General features: G+C 36.4%; 1 protein-coding gene across 1 annotated transcript in view; it reads left to right on the forward strand.

The window, feature by feature from the left end:
- The window catches only part of PDGFC (platelet derived growth factor C), a 124,186-nt gene that overhangs the window by 60,725 nt on the left and 44,837 nt on the right, over positions 1-18,624 (forward strand). Inside the window, exon 3 of the mRNA XM_027739569.2 lies at positions 10,455-10,650. Within this exon, the coding sequence (XP_027595370.1) occupies positions 10,455-10,650 (196 nt within the window). The remainder of the gene's footprint in view (positions 1-10,454; positions 10,651-18,624) is intronic.

An 18,624-nucleotide genomic window follows, 5' to 3' on the forward strand; every position in this document is an offset into this window, starting at 1 on the left:
CCTAGAGGACCAGAGATGCATGTTAATAGAGTTGTAAAAAGTATTATTCCTACATATGGTGCTATCATATTGTACAAAACTCTCTCATTTTCTCCTTGCAGAAAGACAGTCTGCTGTAGCTGGACTCGTGCTTCCTTTCTGAATTGCTTCTAGACATGCAAATCCTGTTATGGAAGGGTACTTTTCTAGTGTTGCATGATTTAACCTTCCATGCAAAGATACTAGAAATGAGTGTTTCAAGTTTGATTTTGTACTGAGCTCTGTCTGCCTGAAGGTCTTCCAGTTCAATAACAGTTGCATCGCATTCATGTCTGCAAATCTGTATTGATATTGCATGACCACTTTCTGCAAAATCATCTTCTAGCAATCGAATATTAATGAGATGAAGACATTCTATTATTGCAAAAGCTTTGTTTTACCAGGCTAACAGAAGCTAAAATATTTTTTCCTTTAATGTACGTTAAAGATGTAATTTTTTTTGTAAGTATTGTGCAGAAAATACATGAAGAGATGCTAAATAATTTCTTTATAGTACTTCATTTGTTTCTCTTGCCTTTTTAACATAAGGATATGCTGGAGATACACATTCTGTATATGTGATGCAAGCCTGAGGCAGCTTTAAGCTGGCTTTTGGAGTTTCCAGTAGTAATGTCACTTCTGTACTAAGAGTTTGGCACAAACTTTGTAGTTTGCTTAGGAGCCTCTGCATTTTTGACAATGAACTGAATGCCACATGGGCTTCGTTTTTATAGATACTCTTGCTCAGTAGTTAAAACTAGCCCTACATGTGCTACACTCACACCTTCAATTGTAGTGCACAAATCCTTAAATCTTTGGTTTTCTTTTATGTCGCCTCTTACATTACTTCATTGCTGTAATTTTCTGACTAAAAATGTTAGAAGTAATGCTTTTCAAAATCATCTTGAGCAACACTTTCTTTTCAGAACTTAGAATATGACTGATGATCTTCATAAGTATTTGAATTGTTATATTTATAACATACTCTACTGTGTGAGGAATTAAAAAAATAAAATCCATGCAAGTAGCAAAACAATGGAAAAATCAAACTAAAACATTTCAGGGTTTGTATTTCTAAAGATTAGGGTAGCAGGTTTATCGTTTGTTTTTTGTTTTTTTTTCCCAGCTCTTGAAACATGATCAGGCTGGGGTTATTTTTTCATTCTGAATAATACCTAATATGAGAGAGAGCTGTTTAACACATACCGTATCCATAGAGTCTATTTATTCAGACTAAATTCCACAAGGACCATGGATAATCTTTTTCCCAAATGTTTACTAGTATCTGCTCTTAACGGGTGCTGCACAATATAAACTGAAGGAATCATAAAGAAAAGGGGCAAAATAAAATTAAACCTTGCTTTTCAGCAGCATTTGACTTAAGACCAAGAAGTGAAAATTTCAAATGGGTCAGATTTTAAAGAATTTTTTCTGTAAAGGACATGAATCCCATGCGTTTAAAAGCATATGGAGAGCAATAGCTAGTATTAGAAAATGACATACAAGTAGGTTTGAAGATATGGCATTGAAACGAATGCTTTTAACTGAGATGAAAGGAGATCCGGGTTAATTTCATTGTTTTCTTAAAGTTATCTACTTGCACTTGTAACCACTCTGTGCCATGCACAGCCTGGAAAATCAGGGTAATACTGCTCTGTTTCCTTGTCCCTTTCTACCTTGGCTGGTATGTACAGCTTTTCAAGACAGACTGACTGATACTGTGTGGGCATGTGTGTGGTCTTTAGTACTAACAAAGCTAATTTTGGATGTAGCTTCTAAATGCTGTCGTAATAAAATTGAAAACAAATTGGAAGTGCTGGGATTCAGCATTCGTATGTGATGGTTTTTACATTCGCTTGAGTTTCTGTTGTTGCCATAGATATTATTTTTAGTTATACTTTCTGTTGATGTTTGTTTACATCTAAGAATTAAGTTATATTTTTTCAAAGTTTTTCTAAATCAGTTCCCAGGGGAAAAAACAACTATTTTAAGTAGCAAAATTGGAAAGATTACATATTTGAAAATGCTAATATTTTTTCACCCAAACTTCCCAAACACATAAGATTTTAAAAATGCATTTTTTTCTTTATAAAGTAAATAAATAACTTTTTTATCTCTTACTAAGTATAAATATTTCCAGCTGAGTTTGTTTCCTGGTTTCTCTCTTAAATCTTACTGCACATCTTTTCTACTGACATTTTTCATGTATAGCAAGTTGTACTTTTCCAAGGAGACTTGCAATTCCTTCTATCCCACACCATTTTAATCACGTGCTTTTTAAAACCTGGGTAAGTAGCTTTCAGAAGCCTTTCTCTTCCTGAGCTTTCTTATCATTCAGGACTACTCATTTTATCTGTTTATTAGCAAAGAACACTGAACCTGATGTTCTGGCCTTCCACAAGATGCACCTGGAAAATGAATCCATCACTGTATACTGTTAGGCTTTGTTTCAGCTTTAACAATTTTCAATATCTATTGATATCATTTTGTATGGAGGAACTCGTGAGTGGTCATTATGTAAAACACTTCCCTTTTCCACAGGGGAAGAGAAAATAGGAAACAGAAAACATTACATATTATGTAGAGGATTGATGTCCTGAAATATAGCTGAAAAGAAAAATGTCAAGAGAGGTCTTTTTGTAGAAAGATGAGTCATGATTACCTCATGCTGTTGATGAGTGAAGGTCAAGTTTTTAGGCTGATAATAACTGTTGTCTGCCCTGGATACTATTGATCATGGAGCTGTTTACTATCTACCAGTCCTTGCAGTGGTAGGGGGAGTGATCCACTCAGAATAGTGGATTTTTCCTTTGTTTTTTTCATTTTCCCCTCCTATTTCTTCTCTCCACTCTTTCTCCCTCCATTTTGTTATGGCTTTGTTTTTGTCACCACACTTTCAGATACTAGTTTGGCATTCAGAGACCATACTGCAAGTATAAATGAATAAAACATTTAAATTAAGAAAAATGGGGTTTAACAACTGTTCTTTTGCTGTGTGCACAGGTATTTTAAGTTCTATCTTATTCATCCTGACTGGTGCACTTAGAATGATTCTTCTGCTGTATCTACTACAGTAATGACATAGATGAGGGTCAAATGCCTAGCTGTTTACCACCTAAGGAGTCTTTCTGCTGTGCCTTTTGCAACCGGACGTGCCTGTCTCGTATTGGCCTTTTTAGCCACCAGCGCGCTTGTGACAAACGTGGGTAGAGACCTTCCCAAATCTTCGTTCGCGAAGCCCAGCCATGATGATCTAAGCCATATATGACTAATCAAAAATAGAAACTAAGGATCATTCTTTTCTTGAAGTATATTCCTTTGGACAATAGTGTTTAAATTAAAATTTGTGCATCACTAGCAGCAGGATGTGTTTTCTTCTTGCATACAAGCTATAGATGTAGAATCAGATTAGCTTCTCACTGTTTTATTCCGCGTGCATGTAGCAAGGAGACTTTTATATCCCGTCTGCAATCTTGGAAACATGTATGATCTTAGTTATTAATACCTTTACATTTCTGTATGGCAGTGCACCCACAAAAAGATCTTACTGGAATTAAATATAATATAGTGCTTGTGAAACTTCCACAACACTTTCTGCTGGAAATTTTATATCCTTGCCTCTCTTTATCTGCGCACCTCCAGAACAACTCATGATTATGGATTAATTTGTTAAATATCTGAATAATATTGGTTGGGGGAAGAGGCCAGAATTTTCTTTCCGTAAGTGATGCCTTTTTAGTCTGAGATGACTCGGGTCACTCAAACTAGGTTACAGAGATAGGGAGCAATCCTTGACTAGAGTCTGTATGTTATGTGATAATTACTTACTATATAATAATTTTATTAGGAAAAAAACCTGAGACAAGAACAAATGAGAAAAGAAATATCAAAAGGACAAGCTTGACATTTGTTTTATCCATAAGAGAAAAGAAGGATGTTGCTTCTAAGAAGTTTAACTACTAATTGTCATATTTCAGAGTTCTTTGTTAATTTTTTAATAACTGGAATGCGTATTTGTTTTATGAATATGCAATATACCAATAATCCTATCTATTTCAGGATAAAGAAAGCAGATCGGTACATCATAAAATAATTCTAGCAGGTTTATGTATTTAGTATAGATGGAACTCCTTTCATATTCAAGTCAGTGGGAGCTTTAATATTGATTCCAGTGTAGTCAAGACTTTACCTGTGGACATTGGAATAAATGCTTATTGGAACACTCTAGAATAATTAGATCCTTGAGCATGTGATAACACCAAAAAGTTACCTCATCTAATATTTAGCAAAAGGAATTCTTTATCTTGGCTAAAATGTAGTATTCATCTAGTTTTAAAAGCTGTTGAGAAGTTCAGAAAGAAGACTGCCTTCCAAAAGAGTTTGGTCTGAAAACAGATCTCAATAGAGGTTACTTTTAATGCAAGAAGATTTACTGTGCACAAAAAAACACCCAAACCCTGTTTAATTGCCATCCTCTTCTTTGAGCAAAAGCCAGAGTACTAGGCAAAGCGCTGGCAGAATACTTGAAGGTTATAAAATATAAACTTGTAAAGTAAAAGTATAAACTTATTTTTGTTTCTTGATGCAATTTGGAATCAAAAAAGGTTTTAGTTTATGATTAGTTATGATTATCTTCTGCAAGACGTTAAGTCACACAACTGTTTGGAATCTTTATTAGATCTGTTATTTCAGTTCCATGCTCTTTTTTTTTCCCCTTCCTTTCTCCCAGCTTTCTTTTTCTTCCTTTTGTCCTTCCCTGTTGGGCCAGCTGCCAAAACTGAGGGTTCCTGAAGATCAATTAGAAAACTTTTGCTTCTCTGCTCACTTCATCTGTGTTCAGTCCTTCACATAATGTGAAAGGCAGAAAGACCTTTAGCCAGCAGTCAAATAGTGTATGATATTCAGTGCCTAAGGTAATAGTACAAGTTTGAATTCAAAATAGTAACTGAAGAAAAAAGGAATAGGTTAAATTGTGGGGTTTAAAACAAATTCAGTCCTCTATACATTCATCTTGAGTTGTGTAAACTAGAGTTTTTTCACATGCCTTTTAAAGTGTGTGAGTTAAGTATGTGTCAGAGGGAAGAGTAATGTAAACAAGATGTAATATTTCTCCTACACATTTCTACTTTGTTACTTTACGCCCACATAATACCTTAAAAATTGTATTTGTTTACATTTACATTACTTGTTACACTGTAACAAGTCACAGTGCAGATTAGCAGATTTCTAGTTAGAAATCGAATTTGTCATGCTGTGATGGTAGACAGATTATGTGTATATTATGTATGTACTATGGGTATGTGCTTGTCTCTCTCTCTAATTTCTTTCTAATACCTGAAGAATCATGTCAAGATTTCAAATAGGTAGCTATATCATAGAAACTGAAACTATAGATAGAAACTATATCATAGAAACTGAAAATGGAAAATCCACAGTAGGCTAGATCTATCTCAAGAAATTTGTCCCAGAAAAGCTACAAACCATACTGCTTCAGAAAGCTACCTTAGGAGATACAGCAGGACAATATTAATTTTTCTTTGATGATGAAAGAATAGCCTGTGTGATTCAAAAACATTTCTTTTGGTACTTGAGGCACAATGGTTGGTAAGAACAGACTGCTTGCTAGGTAAGTTGAAAATTGATGGGATGGCCAGGCTTGAAGGCTTAGCACCTGGTTGGTGGCAGGCAGTGAGTGGACGATGAGGAGTCATGGCTTCTTTTGTCTGGGGAAGAGAAGGCTGTGAGACAGTCATAGCAGATTCCCAGTTGCTTGAAGAGCAGTTTCAAGTTTCAAGTTAAACTCTTCCTGGTAGAGGTACAGAGTGTAAAAGCAGAACAAATCCTAAACAAATCCCCAAAAAAACAAACAAACAAACAAAAACCCAAATCAAAACAAACAAACAAAAACACAACAGAAAAAATCCTATTTAGAAATTACATCTTGGGGGGATTAGATTGGACATTAGGAAAAAACATCTTACCTAGAGAGATAGTGCAGCACTGGAACAAGTTATCCCAAGACACTGTGGAGTTTCTATCCTTGAGGGGCATTGAGTATTGGCTAGAAAATGCCAACCCTCAAATGGGCGTGCTGCTCTGGTGTGAGTGAGAACTGTGACGGAAGCAGGAGCTGGGACTGGAGGTCTCCAGAGGTCCCTGGAAAGTAGCATTTATGTGATTTTGAGTGCCTTTGTCCTGATAGCCATTTTATGTACAAACAATATTGAACAGAGCTATTTGTCTTCAATTTTCTGCCAATAACAGATGACTATCCAGCTTTTCTTTTGTGCCTGGCAAAAGAGTTAAATTTCAATTGACTGTTGCATTCAGATAATTGCTAAGAAGTGCCTGGAGGCAATTGAATCAGAGACAAGATAGAAAGAGGTACCCCTGTATGCCTTGAGTTACTACTTTTGAAAGTAGACTTAGTGCTTTTAGAAAGCCTGGTGAAAAAGGAAGAAATGGCATGTTTCAAAGAATTTCTTGCACGAAGTTGCAGTTTCTGTACATATGGGGATGTTGTAAAAAGTATATGGGAATGCTTTTCAATTACTTCAATTAAAAAACCCTGGTTCCTCTGAAGTTCTGTGGTAATGAGTAACTACTTACTGTCAAAGCAGAGGACTCAAACTACAGCATTGCTGTATATCTGAAAAAAATCTCTAATGTTAATTGGTAGATGTTTGGAGTTCAGACTTATGTTTGAATTTGGCTTTATTTTTTTTTTAAGCAGTGATAGACACATGTGAGCTAGTGCTGTTTCTGAAGGCCTAAAAGTTGTTTTTCATAATTTAGGGCTATAGTATGAAATGAACCAAATAATATACTAACAGTGTGTAATTAGCAGTATTCTCATCCTGTTGTGACATTACTGTAGTTTTAGCAAAAGGATTGAAAAAAATAATTTTACTGGTACTATGTGACCTTTCAGGTAAATTAGTGCTGAGGCCGTTACTTCACTCATGGTGCTCCTCTTTTCTTCTGCAGCTCCTCTTCTGTTCCGGAACTGTATGCATTTGTCTGAGTTTTACCCATGACCCTTGCTAAAATGTAGAGATTACAATGTACTAAGAAGTAGTTATTTGCTATATTTAAAAAGTGTCAGCACTGATCTTAGTGAAATGTGTTGTGCCCATGGGGGAAGAGACCTGCTTTGAAGTAGGCAGGAATGAGCTTGTCTAGTCGGTGGGTTTAATTTCAGTTTACAGTGGCATTTGCTGATCTGTTTGGTGATACTGTGGTTTTTCATCTGCCTTACCACATCGGTGGAAGGGTTAGGCACTGCCGTGCTTTCAGAATGCCTGGAATCTTGTTATTTTCAGGGTCAGACTTTTCGCATTGATAGATGTATAAATCTGGTGATAGCATCTTTTACCACATCAAAGATACTGCGGCAACTCATTCTTCAACTTCAGGCTATGCTAAGCATGTGCTGTCCTTTCCTAGTAACCGTGTCATATCCCTGGGTCAACTCAAGGATTTTTCCCTTCTGGTTTGAATTGTTTCCAGGACTTTCTCCTGAGTGATCTCAGTTGCTCATCTGATTAAGCTTTTTACTTAAGATGCAAATACATTGTTTTGGTCCTTGTCTTGTCCCCATTTCCCTTGTGTGGTATGGTTGCCTCCTGGCTGAGGTGGTGCCTTGCTTACCTCAGTCCTTGCTCTGAAAGTGATGTTCCAGAGTTATTCAATGGTGTTTGTACAGTAATATTTTTCTAATTTTTTTTTTGGCAGTTGTGGGGCAGGGTGAGTGTGCGGAGGACAGTTGTTAATAGAAAGGCAGACAGTTCACAGCAGCTATGTATATAGCTTTGGAGTTATACAGCTGACCACTGTAAATCTGAGTGAGCTTGTTACTCTCTTTTAAGTGTAACTTGGACTGATTTATACCTAAAATAAAACCAAGAATTGCAAAGTCATTCCACAAAGAACAGATACTATAGTCTCAGCTGTGTTCAGGTACCTGTGCTTTTCACACAGTCTACTAAAAAGAAATTTTCAAAGCATCCATGAACTCTGTAGAACGAGGAAAGCTTTTTAAAGTACACTGGAACGATTTATGTAGAACGGATAAAAAGGAATATTGAAGCTTAGAGAAATAACAAGCTTCATTCTCCAGCGACAGCAATTACTTGCCTTTGTAGTCATACAAAATAATTCTTTTGTAAGAGAAGAAATTCCACTGTGTGAGAGCAAATATTTGAAATGGAGCAAGTGGTGTGTGTGTGTGAATTTGATATGTTCATGTAACACTGTTGCGTGCTAAAGTAAGTAGCTATTTTTCCATTACAAATGGAGAAACTTGAAGGTACTGGAGGTGCCAATAATTTTTTTAACTAAATTTCCACATCTTTTCATTCTCTTGCCCCTTTTTATTGACTTCTCACTTGATATGCCTGGACTATTTACAGTCCTGACTTGCAGCGCTGTTGTTATCAGTGTCCTGATGATGCAAAAGAAAACACTTTTTAATATGTTGTGAAATATATCCTGGTTTGTAATCATGTTTGTGCTTTTAAAGACAAAACAGACCACTGATTACAGTGTCATCAGATACCATGCTTTGACACCATCTCTGAAATGGTGATCCTTTGAATACTTTGGAAATAGCACTCTGGTGTACTAATCTCTGGGAAAGTAATTTTTATTATTGTTGGCTCCTGTGTTTCACATGCAGCTCTCAGCTGACAGATTATACATTATAGAAAAATGCTAGTGACTCAGCTAACAAAAACCCAAGTATCTAAATTAGGAATTCTGGGTTTGTGTCTTTTTTTCTTGTTATTGCGCACTGTCCTCTCTTACTGCAGTCAGTCCTCTGCAAGGGTATGTGGACACTGGCAAGACCACACTCCATCAGTTTTATATAAGCATCCATTCTACTTAAAATTTACCAGTTTCATACCACAACTGGAAGGCACAAATCCAAAGGAATAGAAGGGAAAAGTCTGTCAGACTTTAAATTATATTTAAGTATAGATTACTTTAAAATAGCAATGCAGTTTCTGCAGCCTTCTTTTCTTGCATGACACTCATTTAGCTGTCAACCTTTACATGTAGCTATAATAAGGTACAATTGCAGTGTGTATTTTCATAGTAGACTGAAGTATGTATGTCTTTTATAGCTTCAAATGAATATTACCATAATGCTGGTTATAAAAAAAAATCAGAAAAATTATAAAGTATCTAACTGAAAAAGACAATGAATAGCTGAAAACAAAGTAATATTAACTCTGCCGTACAAACCTACAACCTTATTTTGTTACAAAAGTTATAAATAGATAACTCTGAGAATTCCTATAATTTACTGACTGAAATATCAACTTCATTGTATACAGGTTTTTTGAAAAAGCCAAAGATAATAAAGTCACGTGCTGTAGCATAAAGAAGTGGTTTTCATTCGACATGCTTATGGAAATAAATTTTGTAGTTTAGAGATTTCATTGTTGTATGTCACAAGGTTAAACTGTATCCAGATTAGATCAGTACCTTTTCTTTTTGCAGCTAAATCCCCAATATGAGCTGATTGCAGCAGCTCAATATGAATTCTTGTGAATATTGGACACTTGAGAATGAGGTTTCTTGGGTTAATGTGAAGAGAGTTGTTGTGGCTCTGAAAGGCATGGCTGCTGCTCACCAGATGAGTCCTTTCCCTCTCCTTCATTATGAATTAATAACCTGAATAGGTCTTTTCAGTAGTTTCAGTGTTACTGTGACTTTAAAAATCAAACATAGTTGCCTTATTTCTTTTTAATTAATTTCTTGACATACTGTAAAATGTTAATTTAATTTTGCATATATTTAGTCTAACAATGCTGTGAACAATTTTGAGGAATGCCCTTGATGGTGGCTCATGTGTAAATACCCGATTTTGTACATTGGTGATTTTCCCGAGTTTTCCAAGCATGTCCCACTTTTTTTCCTGTATGAGGACAACTTTGCTCTGATACAGCCCTCGGTCATCAGAATTTTTATCAGTTGACCCAGTAAATGTAGGACAGTCTCCATTAACAAGAGACAAATTTGCATTGTATCTTTTGTGATAGATATGAGCAGACCTCTCCTTGTACCCTTGTGTGATCTCTGTGCAATCCCGAGTAATAAAGAACTGAAACCATCAGCAGGCTGCGTGATGTAGCCCTTGGGCTGGTGGACGTGAGGAGTCCACTTACGCAGTCACATTTATTTCCACTTGAACTTCTGTTCTGCTTTCTGAACAGCAGTTGAGACTTGGGTTTGAATAACTTTTTGCCATGAAAGTAATACTTATGATCTTCAGGTGGTTTGTACTATATGGACTTTCCAAACACAGATTCTCGCAAGATGAGGAAAAGCAAACAAAACAAAAGTGTCTTTATCTGTACATTCTATACGGACACTTTGGGAAAAGGAGAAAGAGTGAGCATTAATGCGTCTGTTTTGTGTCTTTACTATAGGTGTGCAGGATCCTCACCATGAGAAGATAATTACTGTGACTACTAATGGAAGTATTCACAGCCCCAAGTTTCCACACACATACCCACGCAATACTGTACTAGTGTGGAGATTAGTAGCACTAGATGAAAATGTATGGATACAGCTTACTTTTGATGAAAGATTTGGGCTTGAGGACCCAGAAGATGACATTTGCAAGTAAGTTACTTTCCCTTTAAACTTAGGAAAATATGAAAAAAGGTTGTTGGGGAATGAAAAAAAAGCTTGAGTTTAACAAAACTGTGACATGTCTATATATTTATAAAATGCATCTTTTAAAGTATTAGTTTATGATTTTTTTTTTGCAGTGCTTGAGAAGGTTTTCTTGCTTGAAAGCTCCAGGATGCCTCCATTTTTACTTCTGCATTCAGTATCTGGAACACAGATATGATACAAAAATGTGACATATTTAATCTCTCTCTCAAGTAAAAGTTTTGATATCTGGGAAAAAATTCTTGATGGAATGTTAGAATGATTAATGTCTAATATTTACAGAGAAGATTTGGGTAAGCAAGTTACCTGAAGCGGAATTCAGGTTATGGCAAAAAGTAATACATCCCTGTTCATGACCCTCACACACACTACTCCACAATATTTTAATGGCCTGAAATGGTCACGTTCTCTGTTTGCTATGAAAAACAGCACTTACAGTATTGCGCTAGTTGACATTCTTCAATGTTATTGTTTTTTCCCTGACATCAGTAAGTATCTGCCAGCTCAATCACTGACCCAGGTAAGGTGTCTGTAGTACCTGTTGGAACCTCTGTTTCCTTCCATGATTCTCAGATGAATCTCATTTGTACTACTCGTAGTTTGGAAGACAAAGAACTGACATAACGGGCGTCAAGATAGATGTCGTTCTGAACCAAGCCATCTGGTTGATAATGTTTTGGATATTTGTGAGGCAGTAGGGGCTGACTATATACTTCCTGTGGGTGAGCAAAAGGGGAGAGGTCTTAAAATCTTTTATCTCGTATCTGTTGGTCATCGCAGCAACACATTGTAAAAAAATTTGATGTGTCAATAATGGTACACTGTCTGAACTCTTCAGTAAATTAAGCAACAGATAAAATATGTCATCTGAATTGCATATTCTCCTTTGATATGTTCCCAGAGATACTTCACACAAGATTTTTCTTTAAAAGTAATTTGGTTTTGTTTGTTTTGTTTTTCTGTTTCGAGTTTTATTTTTGTGCACCTCATATACACATGTGATTTGATTCTTGCTTTCAGTTTTTCTAATTAACTGATATTCCATTGTTTTTATATCTAGTATCAACTTTTGATAATAAATTTGAACTTTTAGAGGTTACTTTTCTACTTATTCTTAATTTGGGAGCAGAAGTTTGTAACAGATGGATAATTATCTTTCTTTAGTAATTCTGAAGGGAGTAATTATCATGGGATGTCAAATAGAATTAAAATACTAAGTACTATAAACATAACTCAGATGAGTGCACTCCCTTTGCACAATAATTCTTTTCTTTAAGTGAAAACTTAGCTTGCTTTTTCTTTTCTTTGCATATGGCAGAGTGAAGTGGCAAGTGAAAGAAAATCCAGGTAGGGTGACTCATTCGTCCACTTGCAAAAAGAAAAGTAAGATAAGTCAAAATATTTTATAATATTATAACTAGAATAGTATTGTAATTGGAGTACTTTTAAGTAATCAATGTGCTGAATACAAAAGTACTGACAAATTAAGAAACAGTAATAAGTCACTCATAATCTTCACTCGGTTGTAATCTTATCATGCTAGTATTTGTGCAGGGCTACTAGGAAGTTGTATGAATACAGTTCCTGGTATGTGCGCTTCTGAGGAAATTGGATTTGAAGACACAACCCCCTGAAAAAGACAGTTGTATTGTTGATTTCAATGAAAAGAAAAAGAAACGTATCTAGGATTCCTCTGAACTTTAAATTTGGTAACAAGCTCAGTAAAGGAAGAGAAAGTGTACCTTGTTTGATGTGAAGGGAGTATAAAAAGTGACAAATTGAGGAAAAAAACTAAAACACAGATTAAATAGGTAAAATAATTCTACTCAGGTCAAGTAAGTTACCAGTTATCGGAGTATTATCTCTTTATGGCTTATGTCTTGCATCTCTTACCTCTTAGAGTTCCTAATAAAATTATTTAATCCTATTTCCAGTATTTTCTGTAGAAAAAGTAAGGGTTTTTTATTGACTGGATCCTGTACTATTTATTGCTTCACTGTGTTTCTGCCATCTTGAAACAAACAATTTGGTTTTGTTGCTGTGGAGTACTCAACAAAAGCAAGTTCGTGTGACAAAACACGGAATGAAAATATCAGATGAAATTAAATCTATTATAACTCTATACCTTTAGTTCTGACCTATGACCGAAAGTAGGTAAAAACTGCAGCCTGGTAGCATTCCATTAGACTTTCTATGAAACAGTGTACAGTGTGTATCAGGATCTCTTTCTCTCTCTTCTGTAGTATATGAGACAACATCATGAGTTACCTGCAGTGGTAACTGTCACAGTTTTCAGTTCATCTACCTGTTTGTTAAGCTTCTTATTCTGGGTAATGCCAGAGCTTTCTCCATCATCACTGTTGGCTGTAGTGCCCTGCAGTGTAGCTCACAGGAACAATGAGAGAATAGGCTGAAGTATATAAGCTTAAGATAATTAACAGTTTTTAAATCTCATAGTAGTTCAAATATTGCTCATACATTGGAGAAAGATAAAACATGAAGATATTCAGCTACATAAGGGTTTTTTGTTTAACATAGTTCTATAACAGACATAGAATGATAGTGGTGAATAAATTATGTCATAGATGTATCCTGAAACTATGGCAAGCTTTTCCCTGTATCTCTGTATCTCTGTATCTCTGACCTCCACACTTGGATTTCTCCAAAGCAGTTGTGATAGTGTTCTTGGTGTTGAGCCAATCAGGTTCGCTCCTGTGAAATTAACATATTACAACAGACCGGAAAAAGAGACCTGATATGTAGCTGGAGGGAGAGGCAGCCATGACTTGAGACACCATGTGTTAGAGAGAGGGGGCAATGAGCCCCACTGGGGGCCAAGGCCCCCAGCCGCCGGCCGGGCTGTGGGAGCCCGGTGCAGTGTTAAAACTGGAGCGGGTGCTGTGGCCAAAGGCTGGGGGGGAGTTTCTTCACTGTGAGTGGATGGCAGAAAGACGCCGGAGCAGCGGTGGAGGCAGCACGGAATGGCCAGAGCTAAGACTGGCTTCTGGCCAGAGGACTATACAGAGAAATTCCACAGAGCAAGAGAAGATAACCGGCAAGTAGCAACATGGCACATAGCCAGGCTGAGAGACGCAGAGATGTCCGATGAAGAGAGAGAGAGCCAGCAACAGAGCAAAGAAAAGTCAGCAGAGACTGTTTTGGGGTAAGACTGAATTACTCCCCAAAACCCTTTAGACCCGCCTTTGGAAGGAGGGGTGAGCTTCCATTTGAAGGGAGTTCCAAAATGCAGCAGCAGCTACAGAGAGGGAGAGAAGCTGAGAACTCAGAGATGTCCTGTGAGCTGGACCAGGACAGTCAGACCAAGGAATGCAGGGGAAGTGGCCTCCCCCCTGCCATGTTTGCAGCAGAGATGAAGCAAAGGAGCTCTGTTAGAACGCTTGGGGCAAAAACTGAACTGAGAGCCCCTAAACGTTCTGACTCGGGGGAACTTGACCCCCAAGGAAGGGACTTCCATGGGATGCCTCACCCTCTGTGATATGGCCATGGTAAGGCGACTTTTGTCCCTGCTTTGCGGCCCACAGGAGAGACCTTTGGTTGGAGTCGAAGGGCTGAGAGGAGTGAGAAATAAAAAACCCTGCGTTGTAATGAAGAGAGAGAGAGAGATTTTCCAGCTACGACAAAATGAAAATGCTGCTTGGAAGAGAAGAGATTGTGCTGCCCTGAAAGCAATCTTCTTCTTTCCTTATAGATTTTTTATTGGAGGGAAAGGAGGGATTTGATCTATGTAAATATGTTGCTTTACCATAGGAGAAATAGTTAAGATTGTTGTATATACATGTATTATAGTATTTATTGTGTAAGTAATAAATTTTGATATAATTCCCCCATACTGAGTTGTGCCTGTCTGAAAACTTCTCTTACATTGAGGCAAATTGTGGGGGGCGTGGAAATTGGATTTTTGGGGAGTTCAAACCACGACATCAGTTCTGACATTTCAAGCTATTCATTGAAGTCTTTTCTTCTGGAACAAATATCACATTTTACAGATATACTGAGGGTCTAGTCTCTACTTCAAATATTTTCCTGAATGTGAATCAGAAGTGACCCTGTATGGCTTTTTTTTCACTCTATTACTTACAATTCAACTTACAATACTTACGAATGCTGAACATTTGCATTACAACAAATTTTATGTCTAAGATCAGCCATGCTGACCCAGTCTCATCTGAAACAACATTAATGTGCATGTTGTGCTAATTCTCATCAGTCTTAAGCATGATTGCTGTATTCTGTATATTTTAGAAACCAAGTTTAAATTACAGGTTTTTTAGAATAAAATTCTGATATTTTGTCTGTATTTCACCAGGTGATTTTTATCCTGGTTTTAAAGTTATGATGTGCTTGAAATTTATGCAGATCATCTCTACATTCCTTAAAAGACAGCTAATGATTTTTTAACAACTGTTCTGCTTCATCTGCACTTGATCCTTTCTCTGGACAAAATGTTAAAAATCTCACTGTGTCCTTTCCAAAGTGAACACAAACTCCAGTTTTCATTAAAACCAGATCCATGCATATATCTAGAAGAGATTTAGGTTATTTGGTTGATAATATGGATATATAAATCCTCTGCAATATTGCAGTAATTTCAGTCTCATACACTTCATTTGATTTCAGTTGTGACTTGCAAAAGAAAAGGTTATGAGCAAAAACATCACCCAGCAAACCAAACAAACCAAAAGGATGAATGCCACTCCTGTGTGTTTTGTGCAGTACTGTTCACATGATAGAAATTGCACTGAATTTCTAGCAAACAGAGGCATTGTGGATTTAGATTGTGTATACTTACCCATTCTGACTAAATAGCAATGCAATTTTTCTTCTGCTGTTATGATAGCTGATATGAAAGATCATTATTTTCATTATGCTAGCCCCTCAATGCTTTTTTAATCATAAAACCATTAGACTTCTGTGCCAGACAGCTCCTGTCATCAGGGACGTTCCATGACTCCTCTTGACCAGGAGCTGATTTTTGCTCAACTGTTTCTTGCTGTCCAAATTTGTTGCTTTCTGTAGCTGAGAACATGAAGTGATAACAGCTTTCTGATGAACTCCTCTGTGACAGGAAAACACAGATTTAGTTTTCTTCCAGGAAGAACATGGATGCCACAGCTACCCTTAAAAGGAAGTCTGATGTTGTGAGTAGGTTGTACATTGGAGCATTACAATGCAAGGCTACAATAGGAAAGGAAAAGAAAAAAATCTTGCTTACATAGTAGCATGTTTCAAACTTGCTCTCTCCTTGTGCACAGAGTGGCTCTGGTTGTTCGTGTTAGTAGTGGTTGCAGCTGGTCTTTCTAATCATCAGATGATTACAGTCTGTTTGACTTTTATTGCATATTATAAAACACAGAAATGTGTCACAAATCCAAAGTACAATTACTGTAGATAAGATGATAAGGATAAAATACACGAGTAAAAGAATATGGAACTAACTAATAGTTGGATAATAAATACCATTTTGCCATCATCTTCATATTAGGATAGCTACAGTAATTTCCAAATCTCTTTAGTCCTCTAATAATTTGAACTATTAACAGCTGAAGTCTGTATTGTGCGTGGTTTTTTTGTTTGGTTTTTGGGGGGGGGGAGGGAGCTTTTAGCAGCAGCAGATGTGAATCTGTTCATTTAGCTGTATAAGTGAAGCATTAGTCTATAATGTTTTGAAAGGATTTCAAAAGCTTGTCTACTTAATATGTGTAATATGAAGAACTTTGCCTTCAGAAAATTAGTTAAGCTGAAGGCAACTGTCAGTGCTAACTTAGGGTAAAATCTATGCACTTTTTTTTATCTCTTAATTTCAAATTCAATACTTAACTTTTAATACTGGGAATGTTCTTCCTCTGGGGGTTCTTAGTATGATGCTTTACTATTCAGAGCCACATGTATAAAATTCACTGCCTCCCTTTTTCCTAGTGTTTCTGTAAGCTACTTGCTTTCACTTCAGATGTCTTGGGACTGAGCTGTTGCCTTCCATTCACAGAACATCAAAGTTCTGTAGTAGAAACTGTAATCCAGACTGCTTTAGCAGTCATATGCATTCCTAATGAAGTTATTGCTAGGAAATTGTGCATAAGAGTCAAAAAATTAAAAAGATTTGGCCAAGTCTGACAAGGCTGAAACAAGTGTATTAAAGAGGAAACATAAAGACACTATCTTTAGTCTTTGACTGTGAGGAAAGAAAATGTTTTCTTAGCAGTCCTTTTTTTTTTTGTTTACATAAATTATGCAGTGATAAGTTATGGTAAACACAATAAATAGACTAAAATTTCTGTGACATAATTTTCTAAAGAAACCTTTCTGTATCATATAAGACACAATGGTTAACTTGCACCCCGTGGAACTGCCTTTCTTGTAATTACTACAAATCTGTATGTTTAGTATGTGGAGTAAAATATGGATGCATGACTGTGACTCTCCAATGCTTCAGTAAAAAGGAGGATAGACATTTTGTTTCTTTTTGGCTGCTTGTTAATTACGGAAGCACCTTGCAACATCAACAGAGCACATGCATGAAAAGATAGTGTCGGCATAATTTTCTTCTAGACAGAAGAAAGTCCACCCCACACCCTGATCCCCAGTGAAGAAAAAGAAGTCTTTTTTTTGTTTTGCCTTTAGTGTATTATAGAGTCAATGTTGATATATATATGTGAAGAACATACTAATATCAAACATATATTCACGAAACAAATTTAACTCTCCACATAAAGTAAGTATTAATTCTGGGGTTTTTGAGGGCAACAAGTTCCTTATCAAGATCTAGTTCTCAACAAAATTGTTTTCTGGACACAACTGATGGGCTGTCTTTAGTGTCGGACAGTGTTAAATGCTTCTCATGTACTGTGATTACAGAGGGTGAAGTTATCTCTTGAATAAGTACAAAGTTCAAGTTGGCTCTGAATAACTGGAGAAAGACCTTTAAATGAACTCTGTATTTAAAGTGGAATTGGTTCAGACAATGTTCATGGTGACTCATGTTGCTAAGTAGCTGGGCTGCTGGGATTTTAGCTGCTTCCCCACACACTTCTGAAGATGAAGGGATTGCTGCTGCCACCTTTATTTGAGAATTCAGAAAACAGTAAGTTTCCAAAAATTCTAAAGCTTCAAATTGGGAAAAAAATCCCCAAAACATTCAGAACTAAAACCCACAGAATCTTCACAGTAGAGATTAGTGTTGTAGTAAAACTAATCCTTAAAACTCTTTTCTTGCAGCTGTTGCCTTAGAATTTCAGTTGTTCAATTTTAGACACCTGGGGTTTTTTTATGAGATGCTATACATATGGGCCCACTAGGCTCTGTTTAGATGACTCTACATATCAGTGATACTAAAATGTCTCATAATTGGCTATAACTTCTTCAGCTAAAATGAAATCTTATCTAAAGTTAAAATTTATTATAACTCTGTTCTGTGAGTCAGATCCATTTGAAGAGGAATGATTCATTAATATATGGGATTATAAGAGGCCTATGAATGCTCATTCCTTAATACACAATATTTACTTTTTTCCCAACACATAAATTACTTGCTAATCATTTTTATTCAAAGTCTGAAAGGGGGACATATCATTTAAATAGTTGGAACAAGTTCTAGCATTTAAGTGCCTTAGTTTAATTCAAATACTGATAGGAAAGAATTAATATGATATAGCTGATTTAATCAGAAGTCCTTTGTATCAGTGGCACAAAGGTGGCATTTTAGGAGTGGTATGTAGAAAATGCCATAAAACTTGTGTTAAGGCAGCTGTTAATTTCTTCTGATGTTTGTGGGGTGCTTTTTTTTGTTGTTGTTTTGATTTTTGATTGCTCAATCCATTTGCAAGATAACTGAAAAGTGGTACCGGTACAAGAAAGGTCCAAATACTGAATGGATTTAGATAGAGTATGAGAGTGGGGATGGGG

This window comes from Pipra filicauda, unplaced genomic scaffold (genome assembly GCF_003945595.2).
Source record: "Pipra filicauda isolate LSUMZ 115617 unplaced genomic scaffold, ASM394559v2 scaffold22_size4397567_pilon, whole genome shotgun sequence".
In the NCBI taxonomy this organism is placed as follows: Eukaryota; Metazoa; Chordata; class Aves; order Passeriformes; family Pipridae; genus Pipra; species Pipra filicauda.